Source organism: Entelurus aequoreus, linkage group LG04 (assembly GCF_033978785.1).
Source record: "Entelurus aequoreus isolate RoL-2023_Sb linkage group LG04, RoL_Eaeq_v1.1, whole genome shotgun sequence".
NCBI lineage: Eukaryota > Metazoa > Chordata > Actinopteri > Syngnathiformes > Syngnathidae > Entelurus > Entelurus aequoreus.
In genome coordinates this window covers 85608292-85634698 of record NC_084734.1, presented here as the reverse complement: position 1 = coordinate 85634698, position 26407 = coordinate 85608292, and the positions used below count along the sequence as shown (strand labels likewise).

The 26407-nt window shown below is 38.4% G+C and overlaps 1 protein-coding gene across 3 annotated transcripts in view; it reads left to right on the top strand.

Moving 5' to 3' along the window:
- Window positions 1–26407, top strand: part of spon2a (spondin 2a, extracellular matrix protein) — a 107429-nt gene that overhangs the window by 26936 nt on the left and 54086 nt on the right. For all 3 annotated transcript variants that reach the window (XM_062045909.1, XM_062045910.1, XM_062045908.1), the window contains exon 2: window positions 18235–18466. In XM_062045909.1, coding sequence (XP_061901893.1) covers window positions 18235–18466 — 232 coding nt within the window. The remainder of the gene's footprint in view (window positions 1–18234; window positions 18467–26407) is intronic.

Here is a 26407-nt window from a genome sequence, read left to right as displayed (position 1 = left end):
CACATGTATCTCGAGATGGTTTTTCGTGCGCACAAGATACATGTCTAAAAAAATAAATAAAAAAAAATTATAATTTTTTATTTATTTGTTACAACTTTAGAAAAAGTTTCTCGTGCGCACGAGATACATGTCTTAAAAAAAAAAAAAAAATTACAATTTTTTTTCTTCCCCCATGTCCTTAGGGGTTCCCTAGTTTCCAGAATTTTATTGTAAAATTTACATTACTTTTTTTTTTACTTCTAATAAAAAAAACTGCAATTTTACAGTAACATTTTGGCACCTGAGCTGCCAGTTTTTTTGTTTTTGTTTTTTTAAACCACAATTCAACAACTATAGATTTTTCGGTTTATTACTGTAAATGCCAAAACGGCATTTTTGTATAATTTTTTTTAGTATATATTTTTTTAGACATGTATCTCATGCGCACGAGCAAGTTTTTATAAAGTTATAATAAAAATAAAAATTAAAAAAATTATAATTTTTTTTTTTTTTTTTTTTTTTTTTAGACATGTATCTCGAGATGGTTTCTCGTGCGCACAAGATACATGTCTAAAAAAATAAATTTAAAAAAATTATAATTTTTTATTTATTTGTTACAACTTTAGAAAAAGTTTCTCGTGCGCACGAGATAGTTTCTCGTGCGCACGAGATACATGTCTTTAAAAAAAAAAAAAAATTACAATTTTTTTTCTTCCCCCATGTCCTTAGGGGTTCCCTAGTTTCCAGTATTTTATTGTAAAATTGACATTATTTTTTTTACTTCTAATAAAAAAACTGCAATTTTACAGTAAAATGTTGGCACCTGAGCTGCCAGTTTTTTTGTTTTTGTTTTTTTAAACCACAATTCAACAACTGTAGATTTTTCTGTTTATTACTGTAAATGCCAAAACGGCATTTTTGTATAATTTTTTTTAGTATATATATTTTTTAGACATGTATCTCATGCGCACGAGCAAGTTTTTATAAAGTTATAAAAAAAATAAAAAATAAAAAAATTATAATTTTTTTTTTTTTTTTTTTTAGACATGTATCTCGAGATGGTTTCTCGTGCGCATAAGATACATGTCTAAAAAAATAAATTAAAAAAAATTATAATTTTTTATTTATTTGTTACAACTTTAGAAAAAGTTTCTCGTGCGCACGAGATACATGTCTTAAAAAAAAATAAAAAATTACAATTTCTTTTCTTCCCCCATGTCCTTAGGGGTTCCCTAGTTTCCAGAATTTTATTGTAAAATTGACATTACTTTTTTTTTACTTCTAATAAAAAATTTTACAGTAAAATTTTGGCACCTGAGATGCCAGTTTTTTTGTTTTTGTTTTTTTAAACCACAAAAATTATGTAACTGTAGATTTTTCGGTTTATTACTGTAAATGCCAAAACGGCACCACAGTTTGTTACAGTAAAGAAAGTACAGTTTTTTTTCATTTAGAGAAAAATGCTGTAAAAACCACAGTAAATTTCACAATTTGACCATGAAATCTATTCCTACTTTTACATTGCACACTTTGATGGATAACTTGCTTTGAAATCATTATTATTAGTATTTATTTCTATTTAAAAGTGATTTGAATGTTTGATAATATATTTTTGCACAACTAGACAATATTTAAGTTAACATAATTTGCGATTACTTGGAGTACATTTATTTATTTTCTCCCAAAATAGAAAGAAAGAATACATTTAGTAAGAAAGTTAGAGTACTTTATTGATGCATATTATTTCCAGGCTTTCAAGGGCCAAATAAAATGAAGTGGCGGGCCACATCTGGCCCCCGGGCGTTGAGTTTGACACCTGTGCTCTAACATAACAAGGGGGTGATGGACCAATATTCTATTTAATAACAAAGCCAAAACAACAATTAGCTGAACTGTCCTCATTCTCAGCCGCCCTGCCGACACACACACACACGCGCACACACGCTGTCACTAGCCATGTGGTGTACTCAGTTTGAAACCACAAAACTCCTGAACTTTAATAGCCATGTAGCTCCAATGATTAAAAATAAATCCACTTGACTTTGTTGGTTCATCTTCTTGGTGTTCAGCAGAAGAAAAAGGGAGGGTAAGGGGGAAGCAGTGTCAACAAAGCTGTGGATACTTTGTGAATGTTTCAAACCACACATTGTCCGTTCAATTCAAACAACTATAATGATCCCTCAAGGGGCATTTCATTTTGAGCAGCAGGTTGTTGTGGTTCGCAAAGCCTACACATGGCCCACAATAAATAAACAGTCAATTAATACGTAAACAGTACAACAACACTCTGAAAAATGTGAAAGTTTAAGAGTCAGAGTGCAGAGAAGACGAATGATTCGAAAATGCTCTTTGCTTTTCGAAGGATTTGCTGGTTGCAGAAGAAGTTTAAGTCTCTTAGTTTTACTACGGTAGTCTTCGAGCAAGACTTAACAATACTAGTCAGGCTGTTTTGGTCTTTCCTGAAAGACGGTGAAACCAACAAATAAAAAAACATAAGACTCTCAATAAATGTTTGATAAAAACGACAAGAGTATAACAGGCCTGACAGAGAAAGAATTTGCTTTCTTTGGACTCATATTGAGCTAGAAAAACTACAAAAAGGCTAAAAACACTTAAAAAATCACACAAAATAGCAATTAGCACAGTAGCTAACGACAACACTGCTCTGCTGACGAGCTCGATCAGCCCGCTCACGATGGCTGTCACGGCAGGCCCACAATGGGTGGATGAAACATTCGTACAATTGAGGCAAGGTTCGTACAACAATACATCGGCGAAGCACTTTAGCTACGGAGCTAACGTGATAGCATCGTGCTTAACTGCATATAGAAACAAAATAAATAAACCCCTGACTGGAAGGATAGACAAAAGATCAACAATACTATTAAACCATGGACATGTAAATATACGGTTAATGCTTTCCAGCCTGGCGAAGCTTAAAAATGCTGTTGCTAACGACGCCATTGAAGCTAACTTAGCAACCGGACCTCGACAGAGCTATGCTAAAAACATTAGCTCTCCACCTACGCCAGCCAGCCCTCATCTGCTCATCAACACCCGTGCTCACCTGCGTTCCAGCGATCGACGGAAGGACGAAGGACTTCACCCGATCATCCGTGTGGCTAGCGCCGGCTAGCGCGTCTGCTATCCAAGTCAAAGTCCTCCTGGTTGTGTTGGAACAGCCAGCCGCTAATACACCGATCCCACCTACAGCTTTCTTCTTTGCAGTCTTCATTGTTCATTAAACAAATTGCAAAATATTCACCAACACAGATGTCCAGAATACTGTGGAATTTTGAGATGAAAACAGAGTTTTTTGTATTGGATTCAATGGGTTCAGAATACTTCCGTTTAACTATTGACGTCACGCGCATACGTCATCATACATAGACGTTTTTTAACCGGAAGTTTAGCGGGAAATTTAAAATTGCACTTTATAAGTTAACCCGGCCGTATTGGCATGTGTTGCAATGTTAAGATTTCATCATTGATATATAAACTATCAGACTGTGTGGTCGGTAGTAGTGGCTTTCAGTCGGCTTTTAAATTTACTCTTAATTCTTGTTTTTTCCAAAGCGTGTCACATGTTATTATTAAATCATGATTAATGAGAAACCCAGGAACTCTTTTAATCTGTGAAAAGAAATGCATAATATTTCTTGTCAGCAGGGCCGAAGAAACTATTACGCTGCACTGGGCCCTTCATATATACAAAACCCTAAACCAGTGGTTTTCTAAAGTGTTCCTGAGCCCATGTGGTGATATCCTTTACACACTGATGTCACTTTTTGATGCAGTACCGCCTGAGGGATCGAAGGTCACGGGCATTCAATGTTGGTTTTCAGCCTTGCCGCTTACGTGCAGTGATTTCTCCAGATTCTCTGAACCCTTTGATGATATTACGGAGCGTAGATGGTGAAATCCCTAAATTCCTTGCAGTAGCTGGTTGAGAAATGTTGTTATTAAACTGTTGGACAATTTGCACACGCATATGTTCACAGTGGGTTTCTGAAGTGTTCCTGAGCCCATGTGGTGATATCCTTTACACACCGATGTCGCTTTTTGATGCAGTACAGCCTGAGGGATGGAAGGTCACGGGCTTAGCTGCTTACGTGCAGTGATTTCTCCACATTCTCTGAACCCTTTGATGATATTACGGAGCGTAGATGGTGAGATCCCTAAATTCCTTGCAATAGCTGGTTGAGAAAGGTTTTTCTTAAACTGTTCAACAATTTGCTCACGCATTTGTTGACAAAGTGGGGACCCTCACCCCATTCTCATTTGTGAATGACTGAGCATTTCATGGAAGCTGCCTTTATACCCAATCATGGCACCCACCTGTTCCCAATGAGCCTGTTCACCTGTGGTATGTTCCAAATAAGTGTTTGATGAGCATTCCTCAACTTTCTCAGTCTTCTTGCCACTTGTGCCAGCTTTTTTTAAACATGTTGCAGGCATCAATTTCCAAATGAGTGAATACTTGCAACAAAATAACGTTTTCCAGTTCAAACGTTAAGTATCTTGTCTTTGCAGTCTATTCAATTGAATATAGCTTGAAAAGGATTTTTATATCATTGTATTCTGTTTTTATTTACCATTTACACAACGTGCCGACTTCACTGGTTTTGGGTTTTGTATTTGCAATAATAAAAAAATAATAATCTTCACGTTTACGTCGTATTCCATTTGCAAATAAGCGTGGACAAGTCCATGAAAATGGTCGATCTGGTGTGTGATGCTCCATGCAGACAGTCACGGTTTGCAGCTTTCGTCGTAGCTCAGCATTTCACCGTTTTATTTGCCTCCTGCAGCCGGTGAGATAATCGCATGACTGAGCAGTGAGCTCAAAGCTGGACTCCTGCGCGTCTCCGTCCTGCAGGCATTTTAACAGCAGGCTCTTAAAAACTGTGCCGAGGTTAATACACGACTTAATGGAGATGGCGGGATTGATAAAACACTCCTGACGTAGGAGGCCTGCGCTCGGACCAAAAAAATAAGTTTTTGCAGCTACAATGGCAGAGTAACACAATCTGACCTCTTGAAATAGACCTCAGGGACAATGTGTCGGTGCCAACTGGACCAAATTTAACTGAGGGCATTCTGCAGCTGTTCTGAGGGTTAGTTATAGCGTAGTAGCACGCGGATATGCCACAAGCATCATCACTTACACATAAATAAAAACGTAACACATCTGCTAATAATACAGACGAATACATGAGATCACGTTACCTTTCAGCCCCCAAATTAGACTCATTGTCTGGCTCGGGTTTTTTGCATGGCTCAGCTCAACATATAAAAATGTCTTCATCTGCAAGAAGAATACAAACCCTGTTTCCATATGAGTTGGGAAATTGAGTTAGATGTAAATATAAACGGAATACAATGACTTGCAAATAATTTTCAAGCCATATTCAGTTGAATATGCTGCAAAGACAACATATTTGATGTTCAAACTCATAAAATTTTTTTTTTTTTTTTCAAATAATCATTAACTTTAGAATTTGATGCCAGCAACACATGACAAAGAAGTTGGGAAAGGTGGCAAAAAAGACTGATAAAGTTGAGGAATGCTCATCAAACACTTATTTGGAACATCCCACAGGTGTGCAGGCTAATTGGGAACAGGTGGGTGCCATGATTGGGTATAAAAGTAGATTCCATGAAATGCTCAGTCATTCACAAACAAGGATGGGGCGAGGGTCACCACTTTGTCAACAAAAGCGTGAGCAAATTGTTGAACAGTTTAAGAAAAACCTTTCTCAACCAGCTACTGCAAGGAATTTAGAGATTTCGCCATCTACGCTCCGTAATATCATCAAAGGGTTCAGAGAATGTGGAGAAATCACTGCACGTAAGCAGCTAAGCCCGTGACCTTCCATCCCTCAGGCTGTACTGCATCAACAAGCGACATCAGTGTGTAAAGGATATCACCACATGGGCTCAGGAACACTTCAGAAACCCACTGTCAGTAACTACAGTTGGTCGCTACATCTGTAAGTGCAAGTTAAAACTCTCCTACACAAGGCGAAAACCGTTTATCAACAACACCCAAAAACGCCGTCGGCTTCGCTGGGCCAGAGCTCATCTAAGATGGACTGATACAAAGTGGAAAAGTGTTCTGTGGTCTGACGAGTCCACATTTCAAATTGTTTTTGGAAACTGTGGACGTCGTGTCCTCCGGACCAAAGAGGAAAAGAACCATCCGGATTGTTATAAGTGCAAAGTGTAAAAGCCAGCATGTGTGATGGTATGGGGGTGTATTAGTGCCCAAGACATGGGTAACTTACACATCTGTGAAGGCGCCATTAATGCGGAAAGGTACATACAGGTTTTGGAGCAACATATGTTGCCATCCAAGCAACGTTACCATGGACGCCCCTGCTTATTTCAGCAAGACAATGCCAAGCCACGTGTTACATCAACGTGGCTTCATAGTAAAAGAGTGCGGGTACTAGACTGGCCTGCCTGTAGTCCAGACCTGTCTCCCATTGAAAATGTGTGGCACCTAAAATAGCAGAAGGGAGACCCCCGGACTGTTGAACAACTTAAGCTGTACATCAAGCAAGAATGGGAAAGAATTCCAGCTGAGAAGCTTCAAAAATGTGTCTCCTCAGTTCCCAAACCTTTACTGAGTGTTGTTAAAAGGAAAGGCCATGTAACACAGTGGTGAACATGCCCTTTCCCAACTACTTTGGCACGTGTTGCAGCCATGAAATTCTAAGTTAATGATAATGATTATTTGCCAAAAAAAATCAAGTTTATGAGTTTGAACATCAAATATGTTGTCTTTGTAGTGCGTTCAATTGAATATGGGTTGAAAAGGATTTGCAAATCATTGTATTCCGTTTATATTTACATCTAACACAATTTCCCAACTCATATGGAAACGGGGTTTGTATAAGTTGAAGGGTAAAATGATGGGTAACTAAGAGAGGATGGTGGGATGAATGAAAGATGGGCTAACATCATGATGGTAATAGTGATAAACAATGAGGATGAGCAAGCAAAGAAGTGATGTTGGATGAAGATGAGTAGAGAAAAGAAGGTTGGGAGAGTAAAACGTAGTCGTGAAAATGCTGGAGCAAAGGAGGATGAATGGCTGAGAGACGATGAGAGGATATCAATGAGAAAAGAAGACATGCAGTACACCTTCTCATTTAATGTGTTTTCTTTATTTTCATGACTATTTACATTGTAGATTGTCACTGAAGGCATCAAAACTTGACAAACAACTCAATGGCGTTTTGAAATTGTGTTTTTATCATCTTCGTCTTTTAGCAAAGGTAAAACCGTTTTTATCTTTTAACCTTTTTGAACAAGTCGTGCATGCTTTTTTTTCAGGTGGCCTGGACTACTGCAATGCACTTTATGCTGCCATTAGCCAAAAAGCTCTCTCCAGGTTGCAGTTAGTCCAGAATGACTTTTAACGGGCCAGGAGACGCCAGCATATAACCCCAATTCTTCAGATTTTGCACTGGCTCCCTGTTCATCTTAGAATTGATTTGAAAAACTTTGCTGTTTGCTTTTAAAGCTTTACATGGACTGGCACCTCAGTATATCTCGGACCTCATCCAAATTTACACTACTGAGGTCCGAGAGCCAGCTCCAGCTCGTGGTGCCCAAGACTAGACTTAAAACCAGGGGAGACAGGGGCCTTCTCTGTGGTCGGCCCTAAGCTCTGGAACACTCTGCCCCTCCATGTTCCAACTGCTCCCACAGTGGAGTGTTTTAAGACCCACTTTCAGTCTTTGGCTTTTAACACTACGTGAGTTGTGTGCTCCTCTAAATGTGTTTTTATAATTTTGATTTCTATTTATTGTTTTAATTGGTTTTACCCTTTAAAATCGTTTTTAATCCTATTTATTAGGGACCGAGTCCCTTTGGGACAGAGGAGAGGACCCTATTGAATTTCTAGCGTTTTATTATTATACCGCCGCCTCTTTGAGCTGTAATTTGACCCCCTCAACGTGCTCTCAGGACTGGCGAAAATTGCGATCTAATCAAAAAACCAAACCCAAAACTCCAAATTGCGCCCCCTAGGAAGAAAACAATGACAAAACTGCCTCTAACTCCCAGTAGGATGGTCGTAGAGACATGAAACTAAAACCTCTATGTAGGTCTCACTTAGACCTAGATTCCATACACTGACAACCCCCAGCAAAAATCAACAGGAAGTTTGCAATTCCCCCTTCAAAACAGAAGTTGAGTAAAAACAGTCACCTTTTTTCAAACATTATCTCCTCTGAGCGTGTTTGTCATGTCGGCTTCAAATTAGCACAGGAGAGAGATTGAACCCTTCTGATTAAAAGTTGATGAAAGAGTTTTAATTACTGCTCCGGTTTGGATTTTATGAGCCCTCAAAGAACCGCTGCGGAGGTCCCGTCCATCGCTGCTCGCAGCTTTAATTTTTATATTGTTTTTATCAGGGATGTCCGATAATGGCTTTTTGCCGATATCCGATATGCCGATATTGTCCAACTCTTTAATTGCAGATACCGATATCAACCGATACCGATATCAACCGATATATACAGTCGTGGAATTAACACATTATTATGCCTAATTTGGACAACCAGGTATGGTGAAGATAAGGTACTTTTTTAAAAAAATGAATCAAATAAAATAAGATAAATAAATTAATAACATTTTCTTGAATAAAAAAGAAAGTAAAACAATATAAAAACAGTTACATAGAAACTAGTAATTAATGAAAATTGTTTTAATTTATTTTTTTTATTAAATCAACATAAAAAACACAAGATATACTTACAATTAGTGCACCAACCCAAAAAACCTTCCCCATTCACACTCATTCACACAAAATGTTTTTTTTCTTTCTGTTATTAATATTTATGGTTCCTACTAGGGATGTCCGATAATGGCTTTTTGCCGATATTCCGATTTGTCCAACTCTTAATTACCGATACCGATATCAACCGATACCGATATATACAGTCGTGGAATTAACACATTATGCCTAATTTGGACAACCAGGTATGGTGAAGATAAGGTCCGTTTTAAAAAATAAAATAAAATAAGATAAATAAATTAAAAACATTTTCTTGAATAAAAAAAGAAAGTAAAACAATATAAAAACAGTTACATAGAAACTAGTAATGAATGAAAATGAGTAAAATTAACTGTTAAAGGTTAGTACTATTAGTGGACCAGCAGCACGCACAATCATGTGTGCTTACGGACTGTATTCCTTGCAGACTGTATTGATATATATTGATATATAATGTAGGAAGCAGAATATTAATAACAGAAAGAAACAACCCTTTTGTGTGAATGAGTGTGAATGGGGGGAGGGAGGTTTTTTGGGTTGGTGCACTAATTGTAAGTGTATCTTGTTTTTTATGTGGATTTAATTAAAAAAAAAAAAACAAAAAAAAACAACAAAAAAACGATACTGATAATAAAAAAACCGATACCGATAATTTACGATACGATATTACATTTTAACGCATTTATCGGCCGATAATATCGGCAGACCGATATTATCGGACATCTCTAGTTTTTATGTTTATTTATTTTTTGTTTTTATTCAGTCATTGGCGGAGCTAAGGATAATATTTGAATATTGTTTTTAATATTGTTGTGCAGCACTTTGGAAACATTTCTGTTGTTTAAATGTGCTATACAAATAAAGTGGATTGTATTGATTGAAAACTAGGAATGAACACATGTGGAGTTATGTACTTAATAAAAAAAAAAGGTGAAATAACTGAAAACATGTTTTTATAGTCTAGTTTCTTCAAAATAGCCACCCTTTGCTCTGATTACTTTTTCCGCACACTCTTGGCATTCTCTCGACGAGCTTCAAAAGGTACCGTATTTTTCCGAGTATAAGTCGCTCCGGGAGTATAAGTCGCACAGCCGAAAATGCATAATAAAGAAGGAAAAAAACATATATAAGTCGCACTGGAGTATAAGTCGCATTTTTGGGGGGAAATTTATTTGATATAAACCCAACACCAAGAATAGACATTTGAAAGGCAATTTAAAATAAATAAAGAATAGTGAACAACAGGCTGAATAAGTGTACGTTATATCAATCAATCAATCAATCAATCAATCAATGTTTATTTATATAGCCCTAAATCACAAGTGTCTCAAAGGGCTGCACAAGCCACAACGACATCCTCGGTACAGAGCCCACATACGGGCAAGGAAAAACTCACCCCAGTGGGACATCGGTGAATGACTATGAGAAACCTTGGAGAGGACCGCATATGTGGGTAACCCCCCCCCCCCCCCTCCTCTAGGGGAGACCGAAAGCAATGGATGTCGAGTGGGTCTGACATAATATTGTGAAATTGTGAAATTGTGAAAGTCCAGTCCACAGTGGATCCAACACATCAGCGAGAGTCCAGTCCATAGTGGGGCCAGCAGGAAACCGTCCCGAGCGGAGACGGTTCAGCAGCGCAGAGATGTCCCCAACCGATGCACAGGCTAGTGGTCCACCCGGGGTCCCGACTCTGGACAGCCAGCACTTCATCCGTGGCCACCGGACCTATGCAACTCCCCCTCCCAAGGGACAGGGGAGAAGAGGAGAGAAGAAAAGAAACGGCAGATCAACTGGTCTAAAAAGGGGGGTCTATTTAAAGGCTAGAGTATACAAATGAGTTTTATGCTTATATGAGGCATACCGTATTTTTCGGACTACAAGTCGCAGTTTTTTTCATAGTTTGGCCGGGGGTGCGACTTATACTCAGGAGCGACTTATGTGTGAAATTATTAACACATTAGCATAAAATATCAAATAATATTATGTAGCTCATTCACGTAAGAGACTAGACGTATAAGATTTCATGGGATTTAGCGATTAGGAGTGACAGATTGTTTGGTAAACGTATAGCATGTTCTATATGTTATAGTTATTTGAATGACTCTTACCATAATATGTTACGTTAACATCCCAGGCACGTTCTCAGTTGGTTATTTATGCCTCATATAACGTACACTTATTCAGCCTGTTGTTCACTATTCTTTATTTATTTCAAATTGCCTTTCAAATGTCTATTCTTGGTGTTGGCTTTTATCAAATATATTTCCCCAAAAAATGCGACTTATACTCCAGTGCGACATATGTGACATGTGCTGTCAAAATGAGTCACAATGAGGAAATTTTAAAAACTGAGTTGTTGTTATTTACACATTCTCCATCTAAAGACCTTCAAAATGATATATGGTTTGTTGGAATCGGACAGAAAATGACCGAGTTACATCCGATTGAAGTCGACCAAGTTTGAGGGTCCGTTGTGAGAAAAAACAGCTTAAAGTTTACTGTTCCAGAACAGAATGTTCCAAAACAAAACTCCATAGTAACCATACCTTAAAAGTCCTTGTAGCAACACCAAAATTGGTACAATTAAAGTCAAATCCCATGTCTAAAGGAAAAATATATATTCAACTCTATTGAAAATGGTTATGTACAAAAATTTCAACACTCTTATGTCACAGTTTTTTTGTTCACTGGTCAGTTTGTCAGCTGGTCAGCTGTCCGTAATATTCCTGACCAGCAGCACTAAGAAGATTCGCCGACTGCAGTGAATTTAGCGCACTTGCAACCGCCTGTGTACCCTCTCCACCTTCTAAACCAGGGGTCACCAACGCGGTGCCCGCAGATGAGTAGCCCGCTGGCCTGTTCTAAAAATAGCTCAAATAGCAGCACTTACCAGTGAGCTGCCTCTATTTTTTAAATTTTATTTATTTACTAGCAAGCTGGTCTCGCTTTGCCCGACATTTTTAATTCTAAGAGAGACAAAACTCAAATAGAATTTGAAAATCCAAGAAAATATTTTAAAGACTTGGTCTTCACTTGTTTAAATTCTTTTTTTTTTTTTACTTTGCTTCTTATAACTTTCAGAAAGACAATTTTAGAGAAAAAAATACAACCTTAAAAATAATTTTAGGATTTTTAAACACATATACCTTTTTACCTTTTAAATTCCTTCCTCTTCTTTCCTGACAGTTTAAATCAATGTTCAAGTAAATGTTGTTTTTTTTTATTGTAAAGAATAATAGATACATTTTAATTTAATTCTTCATTTTAGCTTCTGTTTTTTCGACGAATAATATTTGTGAAATATTTCTTCAAACTTATGATTAAAATTCAAAAAAAATATTCTGGCAAATCTAGAAAATCTGTAGAATCAAATTTAAATCTTGTTTCAAGATCTTTTGAATTTATTTTAAAAATGTTGTTCTGGAAAATCTAGAAGAAATAATGATTTGTCTTTGTTAGAAATATAGCTTGGTCCAATTTGTTATATATTCTAACAAAGTGCAGATTGGATTTTAACCTATTTCAAACATGTCATCAAAATTCTAAAATTAATCTTAATCAGGAAAAATTACTAATGATGTTCCATAAATTCTTTTTTAAATGTTTTCAAAAAGATTCGAATTAGCTAGTTTTTCTCTTCTTTTTTTCGGTTGAATTCGGTCGAAATAGAAGATAAACTATGTTTCAAAATGTAATTGTAATTTTTTTCGTGTTTTCTCCTCTTTTAAACCGTTCAATTAAGTGTAAATATCATTAATTATTAATAATAACATAGAGTTAAAGGTAAATTGAGCAAATTGGCTATTTCTGGCAATTTATTTAAGTGTGTATCAAACTGGTAGCCCTTCGCATTAATCACTACCCAAGAAGTAGCTCTTGGTTTCAAAAAGGTTGGTGACTCCTGTTCTAAATCCATTACGGAATGTAAAACAGTCTAACTTATCCACAAAAATAATAATTCAATGTTCGAAAATCATCTTTTTTCACTAAATATTCCGCTCGAATTACTGTGTGTTGTTTTTCTTCAGGGCGCTGCCGTGATACCACAATGCACCGCGCGGGGTGATTCAACCGCGACCGCTTAGCAACAAGCCGGATTTGTTTACAGGTTTAAAAACTCGAATTCTATTGGTTCAGAATGGCGTCATCGGGAATTCCATGCACATTTTTAGAAAGTAGGTAAACTTGGCGTCACAATGATACCAAATATGGCTAGGGGGATTCCCCCATATTGCCGCGAGTGAGCGTTGAAAACACTGGATTTTCTCAAGGAATTTGAACACAAAGGACTAATTTCTGAAGACATACCTCGTACAAAACCTACAAATAAAGGTGATTTAAGATGTTTTTGTAACGACCTGGTCGTATCGTGGTGCGAGGTTGTTCTCCCAGGAATGCAGACGGCTTCGGACACAGCGTGCAGGTAGGAAAATGATTTATTTAAGCAAATAAATCATAGCAGGGAAAAAAAAACAAAGACGTGTACATAGCACAAAAGACAAAAACAAAGGGACTAGCATGGGAGCTAGCAAGCAAAATAATATAGCATGAAAGCTAGCAGGAATCGACGAAGTCGTTAGCTGTTGCATAAAAGCAAACTAGGAAGCCAGACCGAGTGAGGCCAGGGCAAAGACTAAATAGCCCTCTGATTAGTGCCCGGACAACAGGTGAGCGTCGCGAACACTAACCAGAGGCAGCTGAGCACAATCTGCCGTCATGGCAACAGAAACAAACAAACACAAGGTGCTGAAAACACATGTGGCTTGAAAACGTAAACAAACTATGATCCGGGCAGCGGATCCTAACAGTTTTCTTGCTATTTCGATGATTGGGATCGCTAGATTGTGGCTTTATGGACTCATTTTTGTGAAAATCTCAATTTCAACCAAGATACATTTTTTCCACTTATTTGCCTGTAGCTCAAAATTAGCCTGTGCGTATTCCGACTCATTTTGCCAGCACGGGTCACATATATGCTTTTTCCTTCTTTATTATGCATTTTCGTCCGGTGCGACTTATACTCTGGAGCGACTTATACTCCGAAAAAACACGGTACTTAACAAAAAAAAGGTGAGATAACTGAAAACATGTTTTTATATTCTAGTTTCTTCGAAATAGCCACCCTTTGCTCTGATGACTTTTCCCGCACACTCCTGGCATTCTCTCCACGGGCTTCAAAAGGTAGTCACCTGAAATGGTTTTCACTTCACAGGCGTGCTTGAAGCTCGTCGAGAGAACGCCAAGAGTGTGCAAAGCAGCACGGTGTGTGTGACCGCCATCTGGTGGTCACACTTATCACTTCACCATGTACCAAATAAAATCGCTTCGAGGTCGGTAAGCACAACCAGAATTATTCCGTACATCAGGCGCACCGGGTTATAAGGCGCATTGTCGATTTTTGAGAAAATGAAAGGATTTTAAGTGCGCCGAAAAATACAATAGTCTATTTATTTATTTATTTATTTATTTTTTGTCGGTTTTCCTCTTCTTTTTCCCATGAGTGCTCACATGCCTGCATAGGAAGAATAAAGGATTCAATGTCCGTGCTCATCCTTTCCAGCGCAAACGCCGTCTTTTATTCCGGCGGAGGCCACGAATGGCGGATTGCTCCTTCTAGGGTTATTAAACGATGAGAGGCTGAGCCAACTGAAATATGCAGGGATCAAAGACACGCTCCCGCCTCAGTGCACGGCTTATTCGAGGAAGTGAGCGCGAGTCAAAGATGGCGGCCGGCGCGTGGTCAGCCGCTGAGGTCAGTAGAGCAGCAGAGCAGACGGGATTTGCGTCTATCATTACGGATGTCGTCCGTGTTGTCTTTTTTTGGGATGGCTGCACACACACACACACACACACACACACACACACACACACACACACACACACACACACACACACACACACACACACACACACACACACACACACACACACACACACACACACACACACACACACACACACACACACACACACACACACACACACACACATTTGGCCCAGCCAAGGGGAATAGATGAATTTAAAAAAGGCGAAGAGGTTCAATAGGTTCACCCAGCTTAAATAAGATAGACGCGGTGTTATATTAGCTCATAGGGAGATTTCAGTGTCAAGCCTCCGATTGATTGTCCCGTATCTGTTCTTGATGACGTCGTTTTTATTTATCGCTGCCCACTTTTTGTTCCTGGGTGATGATTTTATGAGGGATGTATTCTTACAATAAATACTTCTGTTATTTTTAAATGGAACCGCCATAACCACAACACCAGGGGGAGCTCCACTAACCACGTTAAACCCAGATTCCGATCTAACAGAGGTCTAAACTCCTTCTCCTTCTATGCCACATCAATGTGGAATGCACTCCCAACAGGTGTAAAAGAAAGGGCATCTCTATCCTCCTTCAAAACCGCACTAAAACAACACCTCCAGGCAACTTCAACCCTTGACTAACACCCTCCCCCCCACCACATCCCACCTCCCCGGATTGTAAATAACCAAATGTAAAAAATCAAAATGTATTTCTAATGTATATCCTTGTTCTTATGCTATCTGAACTCACTATGTTCTCTGCTCGCTGTACATATCCTACCAAGTCAGACCTACACTGTTTCAATGTCCATTTCTCTGCTGATATCAACCAAACCCTCCTCATCCCCTGGATTGTAAATAATGTAAATAATTCAATGTATATACTCTGATGATTAACTTGTGTGATGACTGTATTATGATGATAGTATATATTTTCGGACAACAGAGACTCTTACCAGGAGGACTTTGACTTCGATACACAGACGCCTGTAGAGAACTGGAACAACACAGACTCTTACCGGGATTACTTTGATTTGGATACACAGACGCAGACGCGGTACCGTGAGTACGCAGCTGCGCTTCCAAACAATTTGATCGCTTGCCCGTACGTGCGTGTCACGTATGTAACTTTGGTTAAATATATAAGCTTTATGAACCTTGGGTTAGGTGAACGGTCCTTTGGGCTGAGTGATTGTGTGTGTTGTGCAGGTGTTTGGATTGTATTGGCGGGTTATATGGACGGGAGCTAGTAGCTAGGAGCTAGGAGCTAGCATAACAAACACCTAGGTGTTTTTATGCGGGATTAATTTAAGCCTGGTTGTGTTGTGGCTAATAGAGTATATATATGTCTTGTGTTTATTTACTGTTGTAGTCATTCCCAGCTGAATATCAGGGGCCGTATTTATCAAGCTTCTTAGAGTGCCATTTTACACTTAAGTCCTGAGAATTTGCGAAATTTAGTCCTACTCTCAAACTTAAGAATAAAAGCTTTTTATCAACGTTCTTAAGTCTAAGAATCACTCCTACTCTCCACGATATTTAAGAGACCTTCAGAGGTGTCTTAAGTGGTTAGGAGTTGCCAGCAGGGGATGGCACTGAGGCGAGAGAGACGTGTGCGAACGTTCAGGGAACGGAACAATGTTTTTGTTTTTTTTGATGACGAGCAGCTGATCAAACGGTATCGTTTAGACAGAGCGGGTATTATTTTTGTCACAGATTTAATACTTTTCGATTCCTTGTTGATTTCTGCATGTGTCTGCAGTGGGCTAGTATATATAGAGCCACCCACACCAGTTTCAAATTAGTTGCCTAATTAATGAATTGGAAAGAAAATGTTATGACAGTAGCGTATGTGTGTGGCCGTGAGGTGAGTGACGTCAGTGAGTGTGTGGGCGAGAGAAGAGAGGGAGCGGTAGCGTGAGTGCCGGCGGGGACTAGTTTAATTTGTATTATTTTGTAGTTTATTGTCAAAATATACACTCCCATTGTCCACTTAAATATTTCCAAGATATTTCTTTATTCTTAGACAACGGATTCCCTTCCGTGATTGGTCATTTCTATGGACACAGAAATGACGTCACCTAAAATTCCGTTTATGGCACATAGTAATGTCGTAATTCAGCTCTGAGTGTGACACTTAAGATTCAGTCCTACACTTCGCTGAAAGTGTGAGTAAGACGCTTGATAACTAACTTTTAAGTGCAGCTTTCAGCGAAGAATTTATTTACTCTTAAGTCAACTCTTAGCAGACTTCTTAGGAGTAATTCTAAGAAGCTTGATAAGTACGGCCCCTGACATTCCTTTGAGCAGATTGAGTTTCTGGAGCATCACATTTGTGGGGTCAATTAAATGCTCAAAATGGCCAGAAAAAGAGAACTTTCATCTGAAACGCGACAGTCTATTCTTGTTCTTAGAAATGAAGGCTATTCCACAAAATTGTTTGGGTGACCCCAAAATTTTGAACGGTAGTGTAAATCTGTGACAAAAATAATACCCGCTCTGTCTAAACGATACCGTTTGATCAGCTGCTCGTCATCAAAAAAAAACAAAACATTGTTCCGTTCCCTGAACGTTGGCGCACGTCTCTCTCGCCTCAGTGCCATCCCCTGCTGGCAACTCCTAACCACTTAAGACACCTCTGAAGGTCTCCTAAATATCGTGGAGAGTAGGAGTGATTCTTAGACTTCAGAAAGTTGATAAATAGCTTTTATTCTCAAGTTTGAGAGTAGGACTAAATTTCGCAAATTCTCAGGACTTAAGTGTAAAATGGCACTCTAAGACGCCTGATAAATACGGCCTCAGGAGAATAATAATAAAGTGAGAAGTAGAGATGCCGATATATGCGTTAAAATGTAATATCGGAAATGATCGGTATCGTTTTTTTTATTATCGGTATCGTTTTTTTTTTGGTTTTTTTTAATTAAATCAACATAAAAAACACAAGATACACTTACAATTAGTGCACCAACCCAAAAAACCTCCCTCCCCCATTTACACTCATTCACACAAAAGGGTTGTTTCTTTCTGTTATTAATATTCTGCTTCCTACATTATATATCAATATATATCAATACAGTCTGCAAGGGATACAGTCCGTAAGCACACATGATTGTGCGTGCTGCTGGTCCACTAATAGTACTAACCTGTAACAGTTAATTTTACTCATTTTCATTCATTACTAGTTTCTATGTAACTGTTTTTATATTGTTGTACTTTCTTTTTTATTCAAGAAAATGTTTTTAATTAATGTATCTTATTTTACTAATTTTTTTAAAAAGTACCTTATCTTCACCATACCTGGTTGTCCAAATTAGGCATAATAATGTGTTAATTCCACGACTGCATATATCGGTTGATATCGGTGTCGGTAATTAAAGAGTTGGACAATATCGGAATATCGGATATCGGCAAAAAGCCATTATCGGACATCCCTAGTGAGAAGTGAGGGCCACCTATAGTGAACGAATGCCCGTCGAATGAGCTGACTCACTTACGGTAAACAAGACTGAGGATTTACAAGAAAAGCGGTGAAAACGAGGTCTGGAAATGGAAAATGTTGTTGTGTTTGTGCAGGAATTTTCCGAATTGTCCCGCGCAATTGGCATAGAGTACTGAAAGATGCATTCACTGAACCATATTTCCCCGTCTGCTTCTTTCAGATGATGTCATCGCCACGACACCTGAGCAGCAGCTGGCTGAGGCAGCTCCTGCCTGTACTTTTGAAGCTCTGCCTCGCGTTTGCTGGTCCACTGCGGCCCCTCAATGGGAGCGAATGCACGGCCAAAGGCCCCGCTTCTTACATTGTGGTGTTTACGGGCCACTGGAGCCCGCAGGCCTTCCCCAAGCAGTATCCCCTGTTCCGGCCCCCTGCCCAGTGGTCCAAGCTCATAGGTGAGAACATACCGGCATAAAATACAACCTCGCTGACCTTTTGAATGTCCGAAGGGTGTTGAACGTAAACAAACCTCTGCTATGTTGTAGTCACGTGTGGCGAGAGATGTTACTCAAACAGCAGATAGCTCAGCAACACTGAAAATAGCAGAGGGCAGACCACTGCCAACCGGGGAAGGGTCCATATTCTACTATTTTGTCAACAATTTTAAAGACGTCTCAGAGGTTACGCAATAGTGTACTGGAAGCACCAAATACTGGGCCCCCATGTACAAGACTCCCGAAGGCCCTCCCCTAAATCCTACGTCCCCGCACCATACACACACACTTGGTATAATAACATGTACCGTATTTTTCGGACTATAAGTCGCACCGGCCGGAAGTGCATAATAAAGAAGGAAAAAAACATATATAAGTCGCACTGGAGTATAAGTCGCATTTTTGGGGGAAATTTATTTGATAAAATCCAACACCAAGAATAGACATTTGAAAGGCAATTTCAAATAAATAAAGAATAGTGAACAACAGGCTGAATAAGTGTACGTTATATGAGGCATAAATAACCAACTGAGAAGGTGCCTGGTATGTTAAAGGCCTACTGAAAGCCACTACTAGCGACCACGCAGTCTGATAGTTTATATATCAATGATGAAATCTTAACATTGCAACACGTGCCAATACGGCCGGGTTAACTTATAAAGTGTAATTTTAAATTTCCCGCTAAACTTCCGGTTGAAAACGCCTTTGGATGATGACGTATGCGCGTGACGTAGCCAGTGAAACAGAAGTATCGGTACCCCATTGAAAGCAATACAAAATAGCTCTGTTTTCATCTCATAATTCCACAGTATTCTGGACATCTGCGTTGGTGAATCTTTTGCAATTTGTTTAATGAACAATGGAGACCGCAAAGAAGAAAGTTGTAGGGGGGATCGGTGTATTAGCGGCTGGCTGTAGCAACACAACCAGGAGGACTTACTTGGATAGCGGACGCGCTAGCCGACGCTTGCCGCCAACCGCACGGATGATCGGGTGAAGTCCTTCGTCGCGCCGTCGATCGCTGGAACGCAGGTGAGCACGGGTGTTGATGAGCAGATGAGGGCTGGCTGGCGAGGTCCCGTTATACTAAGTTAGCTTCAATGGCGTCGTTAGCAACAGCATTTTTAAGCTTCACCAGGCTGGAAAGCATTAACCGTGTATTTACATGTCCATGGTTTAATAGTATTGTTGATTTTCTGTCTATCCTTCCAGTCAGGGGTTTATGTATTTTGTTTCTATCTGCATTTAAGCCCGATGCTATCACGTTAGCTCCCTAGCTAAGTTAGCTTCAATGGCGTCGTTAGCAACAGCATTGTTAACCTTCACCAGGCTGGAAAGCATTAAAGGCCTACTGAAATGAATTTTTTTTATTTAAACGGGGATAGCAGATCTATTCTATGTGTCATACTTGATCATTTCGCGATATTGCCATATTTTTGCTGAAAGGATTTAGTATAGAACAACGACGATAAAGATTGCAACTTTTGGTATCTGATAAAAAAAAGGCTTGCACCTACCGGAAGTAGCGTGACGTAGTCAGTTGAACATATACGCAAAGTTCCCTATTGTTTACAATGATGGCCGCATGAAGTGAGAGAGATTCGGACCGAGAAAGCGACAATTTCCCCATTAATTTGAGCGAGGATGAAAGATTTGTGGATGAGTAAAGTGCAAGTGAAGGACTAGTGGGGAGTTGAAGCTATTCAGATAGGGAAGATGCTGTGAGAGCCGGGGGTGACCTGATATTCAGCTGGGAATGACTACAACAGTAAATAAACACAAGACATATATATACTCTATTAGCCACAACACAACCAGGCTTATATTTAATATGCCACAAATTAATCCTGCATAAAAACACCTGCGTGTTTGTTATGCTAGCTCCTAGCTCCTCTGCTAGCTCCTAGCTCCATAGAACACGCCAATACAATTCAAACACCTGATCAACACACACAATCACTCAGCCCAAAAGACCGTTTACCTAACCCAAGGTTCATAAAGCTTATATATTTTTAAAAAGTTACGTACGTGACGCGCACATACGGTCAAGTTATCGAATGTTTAGCAGCCAAGGCTGCATACTCACGGTACCTGATATTCAGCTGGGAATGACTACAACAGTAAATAAACACAAGACATATATATACTCTATTAGCCACAACACAACCAGGCTTATATTTAATATGCCACAAATTAATCCTGCATAATAACACCTGCGTGTTTGTTATGCTAGCTCCTAGCTCCTCTGCTAGCTCCTAGCTCCATAGAACACGCCAATACAATTCAAACACCCGATCAACACACACAATCACTCAGCCCAAAAGACCGTTCACCTAACCCAAGGTTCATAAAGCTTATATATTTTTAAAAAGTTACGTACGTGACGCGCACTTACGGTACGGTACGTGTTATGCTAGCTCCTAGCTCCTCTGCTAGCTCCTAGCTCCATAGAACACGCCAATACAATTCAAACACATGATCAACACACACAATCACTCAGCCCAAAAGACCGTTCACCTAACCCAAGGTTCATAAAGCTTATATATTTTAAAAAAGTTACGTACATACGCAAAAAAAAGCCAAAGCTGCATACTCACAGTAGCACGTCTGCGTCTTTGTCATCCAAATCAAAGTAATCCTGGTAAGAGTCTGTGTTGTCCCAGTTCTCTACAGGCGTCTGTGTATCCAAATCAAAAGTCCTCCTGGTTAGAGTCTCTGTTATCCGAGTTCTTCCATCTTGACTGCATCTTTCGGGAATGTAAACAAAGAAGCGCCGGCTGTGTACTGTTGTGGCTGACTACGTTCGAAAAATACGTCCATTTCGCACCGACAACTTTCTTCTTTGCTTGCTTGGCTTCCTTCTCCATAATGCAATGAACATGATTGAAACAGATTCACGAACACAGATGTCCAGAATACTGTGGAATTATGAAATGAAAACAGAGCTTTTTCATATTGGCTTCAATGTGGAAGGCATACCCGTGTTCGTCGGGCTACGTCACGCGCATACGTCATCCTCAGAGGCGTTTCGAACCGGAAGTTTAGCGGCAAATTTAAAATGTCACTTTATAAGTTAACCCGGCCGTATTGGCATGTGTTATAATGTTAAGATTTCATCATTGATATATAAACTATCAGACTGCGTGGTCGGTAGTAGTGGGTTTCAGTAGGCCTTTAACTGTGTAGTTACATGTCCATGGTTTAATAGTATTGTTGATCTTCTGTCTATCCTTCCAGTCAGGGATTTATTTCTTTTGTTTCTATACGCAGTTAAGCACGATGCTATCACGTTAGCTCCGTAGCTAAAGTGTTTCGTCGATGTATTGTCATGGAGATAAAAGTCACTGTGAATGTCCATTTCGCGTTCTCGACTCTCATTTTCAAGAGGATATAGTATCCGAGGTGGTTTAAAATACAAATCCGTGATCCACAATAGAAAAAGGAGAGAGTGTGGAATCCAATGAGCCAGCTTGTACCTAAGTTACGGTCAGAGCGAAAAAAGATATGTCTTGCACTGCATTCTAGTCCTTAACTCCAGCGTTCCTCATCCACAAATCTTTCATCCTCGCTCAAATTAATGGGGTTGCTGCGTTGAAAACAATAGGAAAATATGAGGAGATGATCAACTGACTACGTCACGCTACTTCCGGTACAGGCAAGGCTTTTTTTTTATCAGAGACCAAAAGTTGTGAACTTTATCGTCGATGTTCTATGCTAAATCCTTTCAGCAAAAATATGGCAATATCGCGAAATGATCAAGTATGACACATAGAATGGATCTGCTATCCCCGTTTGAATAAAAAAAAATTAATTTCAGTAGGCCTTTAACGTAACATATTATGGTAAGAGTCATTCAAATAACTATAACATATAGAACATGCTATACGTTTACCAAACAATCTGTCACTCCTAATCGCTAAATCCCATGAAATCTTATACGTCTAGTCTCTTACGTGAATGAGCTAAATAATATTATTTGATATTTTACGGTAATGTGTTAATAATTTTACACATAAGTCGCTCCTGAGTATAAGTCGCGACTTATGAAAAAAACTGCAATTTATAGTCCGAAAAATACGGTACTCAAAAAGAAATGATTGCATGAATTTGGTTAAAACCAGATTTTAAATCACATGTTAATAGATTTACTTAGCTTTTTGACTTTAAAGATGAGATTAGCACATCTAGAAATCTATATACCGTATTTTCCGGACCGGAGTATAAGGCGCACTGCCAATGAGAGCGTCTATTTTCGATCTTTTTTCATATATAGGGCGCATTAAAGGAGTCATATTATTTATTTATTTTTCTAAATGTAAAAGACTTCCTTGTGGTCTACATAACATGTAATGGTGGTTCTTTGGTCAAAATGTTGCATAGATGATGTTTTACAGATCATCTTCAAGCCGCTTTCTGACAGTCGCTTCAGGATGCGCCGTTTTGTGGGCGGTCTTATTTACGTGGCTCGTCTTCGACAGCGTCTTCTCCCCGTCATCTTTGTTGTAGCGGTGTAGCGTGCAAGGACGGGAGTGGAAGAAGTGTCAAAAGATGGAGCTAACTGTTTTAATGACATTCAGACTTTACTTCAAACATTAACGGAGCAGCATCTCCTCATCCGTGGCTCGCTAGTGCAACAACAACGCTGGTAATAAGTCCCATGAAAAAACGTCCGATTGGAACTCTCTAATAACTAAAGTTCCTTGGGTGAATAATGTAAACTCACTATACCGGTATGTTTTTCGCGCTTCCATGGCAAGATATAAGTAAGAACTTTACACTACTTTATATTAGAAATGGCAACAGCGGAGGATGAATGTCACATAACAAGAAGATAGAGAAAAAGAAGAAGCTTATCGACTACAATGGCAGACTTGCGCAAGTTTTTTCAGGACTTATGCAGATCTCAAATACACATCAGCAAGTACCAGAAGGTAAGAAAAGTTGGTTTTGCATAATATTGTGAAACAAAAGCCAGATAATATGTCTGCTAATGGGTGCCATTTTGCAGTCCTTATACACACACCATAGTATTACTTGTTTCGCTGACTACGGTAGCCACAATGGGCCGACAATACATTAAAATTAATACAGCAACTTTTCTTACCTTCTGGTACCTGCTGATCTGTCTTTGGGATTTGCATAAGTCCTGAAAATTTGCACGCATCCGCCATTGTAGTCTGTGTAGACACCGTAGTCGATAAGCTTCTTTTTTTCCCTCTATCTTCTTGTTATGTGACATTCATCCTCCGCTGTTGCCATTTCTAATATAAAGTATAGTGTGAAGTTCTTACTTATATCTGTCAGTAAACTCGCCATGAAAGCGCTAAAACATACAGGCGTAGTGAGTTTACATTATTCACCCAAGGAACTTTAGTTATTAGAGAGTTCCGGTCGGACGGTTTTTCACGGGACACATTTCTGGCGTTGTTGTTGCACTAGCGAGCCACGGATGAGGAGATGCTGCTCCGTTGTTGATTGAAGTCAAGTCTGAATGTCATTAAAACAGAGTTTCAGGCAGAGGAGGACAGTCTTCTTCCACTCCCGTCCTTGCACGCTACACCGCTACAACAAAGATGACGGGGAGAAGACGCTGTCGAAGGTGAGCCACATAAATAAGACCGCCCACAAAACGGCGCATCCTGAAGCGACCGTCAGAAAGCGGCTTGAAGATGATCTGTAAAACATCATCTATGCAACATTTTCACCAAAGAACCACCATTACATGTTATGTAGACCACAAGATCGTGTTTTACATTTAGAAAAAAAATAATAATAATATGACCCCTTGAATGCACCTTATAGTCTGGTGCGCCTTATATATGAAAATAGACCTGACTAGACCCGCTCTTTGGCAGTGCGCCTTATAATCTGATGCGCCCTATGGTCCGGAAAATATGGTACTATTATTATTATAGATGTCCGATAATATCGGCCTGACGATATTATTGGCCGATAAATGCTTTAAAATGTAATATCGGAAATTATCGGTATCAGTTTTTTATTATCGGTATCGTTTTTTGTTTTTTTTAATTGTATTTTGTTTTTTTTACTAAATCCACATAAAAAACACAAGATACACTTACAATTAGTGCACCAAGCCAAAAAACCTCCCTCCCCCCATTTACACTCATTCACACAAAAGGGTTGTTTCTTTCTGTTATTAATATTCTGCTTTCTACATTATATATCAATATATATCAATACAGTCTGCAAGGGATACAGTCCGTAAGCACACATGATTGTGCGTGCTGCTGCTCCACTAATAGTACTAACCTTTAACAAATAATTTTACTCATTTTCATTCATTACTAGTTTCTATTCTCATGGCCCAAATAGTTCACAGTAGCACTATACATAATCGCAATACCAGGGCATCCAGTGAGGGGCATTTTGTACTCCCTCGTCCCAGGAAGAATGCTTTGCGGAAATCTTTTATTTATAGATCTTTATCGCTCTGGAATAACCTGCCTCGAATTCTCACCAGCATTGAAAGTAAACAGGTTTTTAAAAAGAGAGTAATATTTTATCTGAGTTTTTAAATTAGTTTGCTCGTTGATGATTTGTTTGGTTTTATATTGTGTAGTTATATTTATATGGTCATTATTATTCTGTGACTGTAAATTGTTTGCTTGTTTTTTATTGATGCTTTTATTTTTTTCTGTATAGTGTAGTTATAATTATATGCTTTTACTTGTAATTGTATTGAATTGTGGAACCCAGGAAGACTAGTGGGTTGTTGAGGCAACCAGCTAATGGGGATCCTTAATAAAAATCAAAAAATCAAAATCAAATCTATGTAACTGTTTTTATATTGTTTTACTTTCTTTTTTATTCCAGAAAATGTTTTTAATTTATTGATATTATTTTATTTTATTCATTTTTAAAAAAAAGGACCTTATCTTCACCTTTTTTACTAAATCAACATAAAAAACACAAGATACACTTACAATTAGTGCACCAACCCAAAAAAACCTCCCTCCCCCATTCACACTCATTCACACAAAAGGGTTGTTTCTTTCTGTTATTAATATTCTGCTTCCTACATTATATATCAATATATATCAATACAGTCTGCAAGGGATACAGTCCGTAAGCACACATGATTGTGTGTGCTGCTGCTCCACTAATAGTACTAACCTTTAACAGTTAATTTTACTCATTTTCATTCATTACTGGTTTCTATGTAATTGTTTTTATATTGTTTTACTTTCGTTTTTATTCAAGAAAATTTTTTTAATTTATTTATCTTATTTTATTTTATTAATTTAAAAAAAAAAGGACCTTATCTTCACCATACCTGGTTGTCCAAATTAGGCATAATAATGTGTAATTCCACGACTGTATATATCGGTATCAGTTGATACTTTTTTTTTTTATTCAAGAAATTGTTTTTAATTTATTCATCTTATTTTATTTTATAAATTTTTTTTAAAAATAGGACCTTATCTTCACCATACCTGGTTGTCCAAATTAGGCATAATAATGTGTAATTCCACGACTGTATATATCGGTATCGGTTGATACTTTCTTTTTTATTCAAGAAATTGTTTTTAATTTATTTATCTTATTTTATTTTATTAATTTTAAAAAAAAAGGACCTTATCTTCACCATACCTGGTTGTCCAAATTAGGCATAATAATGTGTAATTCCACGACTGTATATATCGGTATCGGTTGATACTTTCTTTTTTATTCAAGAAATTGTTTTTAATTTATTCATCTTATTTTATTTTATTAATTTAAAAAAAAAAAGGACCTTATCTTCACCATACCTGGTTGTCCAAATTAGGCATAATAATGTGTAATTCCACGACTGTATATATCGGTATCGGTTGATACTTTCTTTTTTATTCAAGAAATTGTTTTTAATTTATTCATCTTATTTTATTTTATTAATTTAAA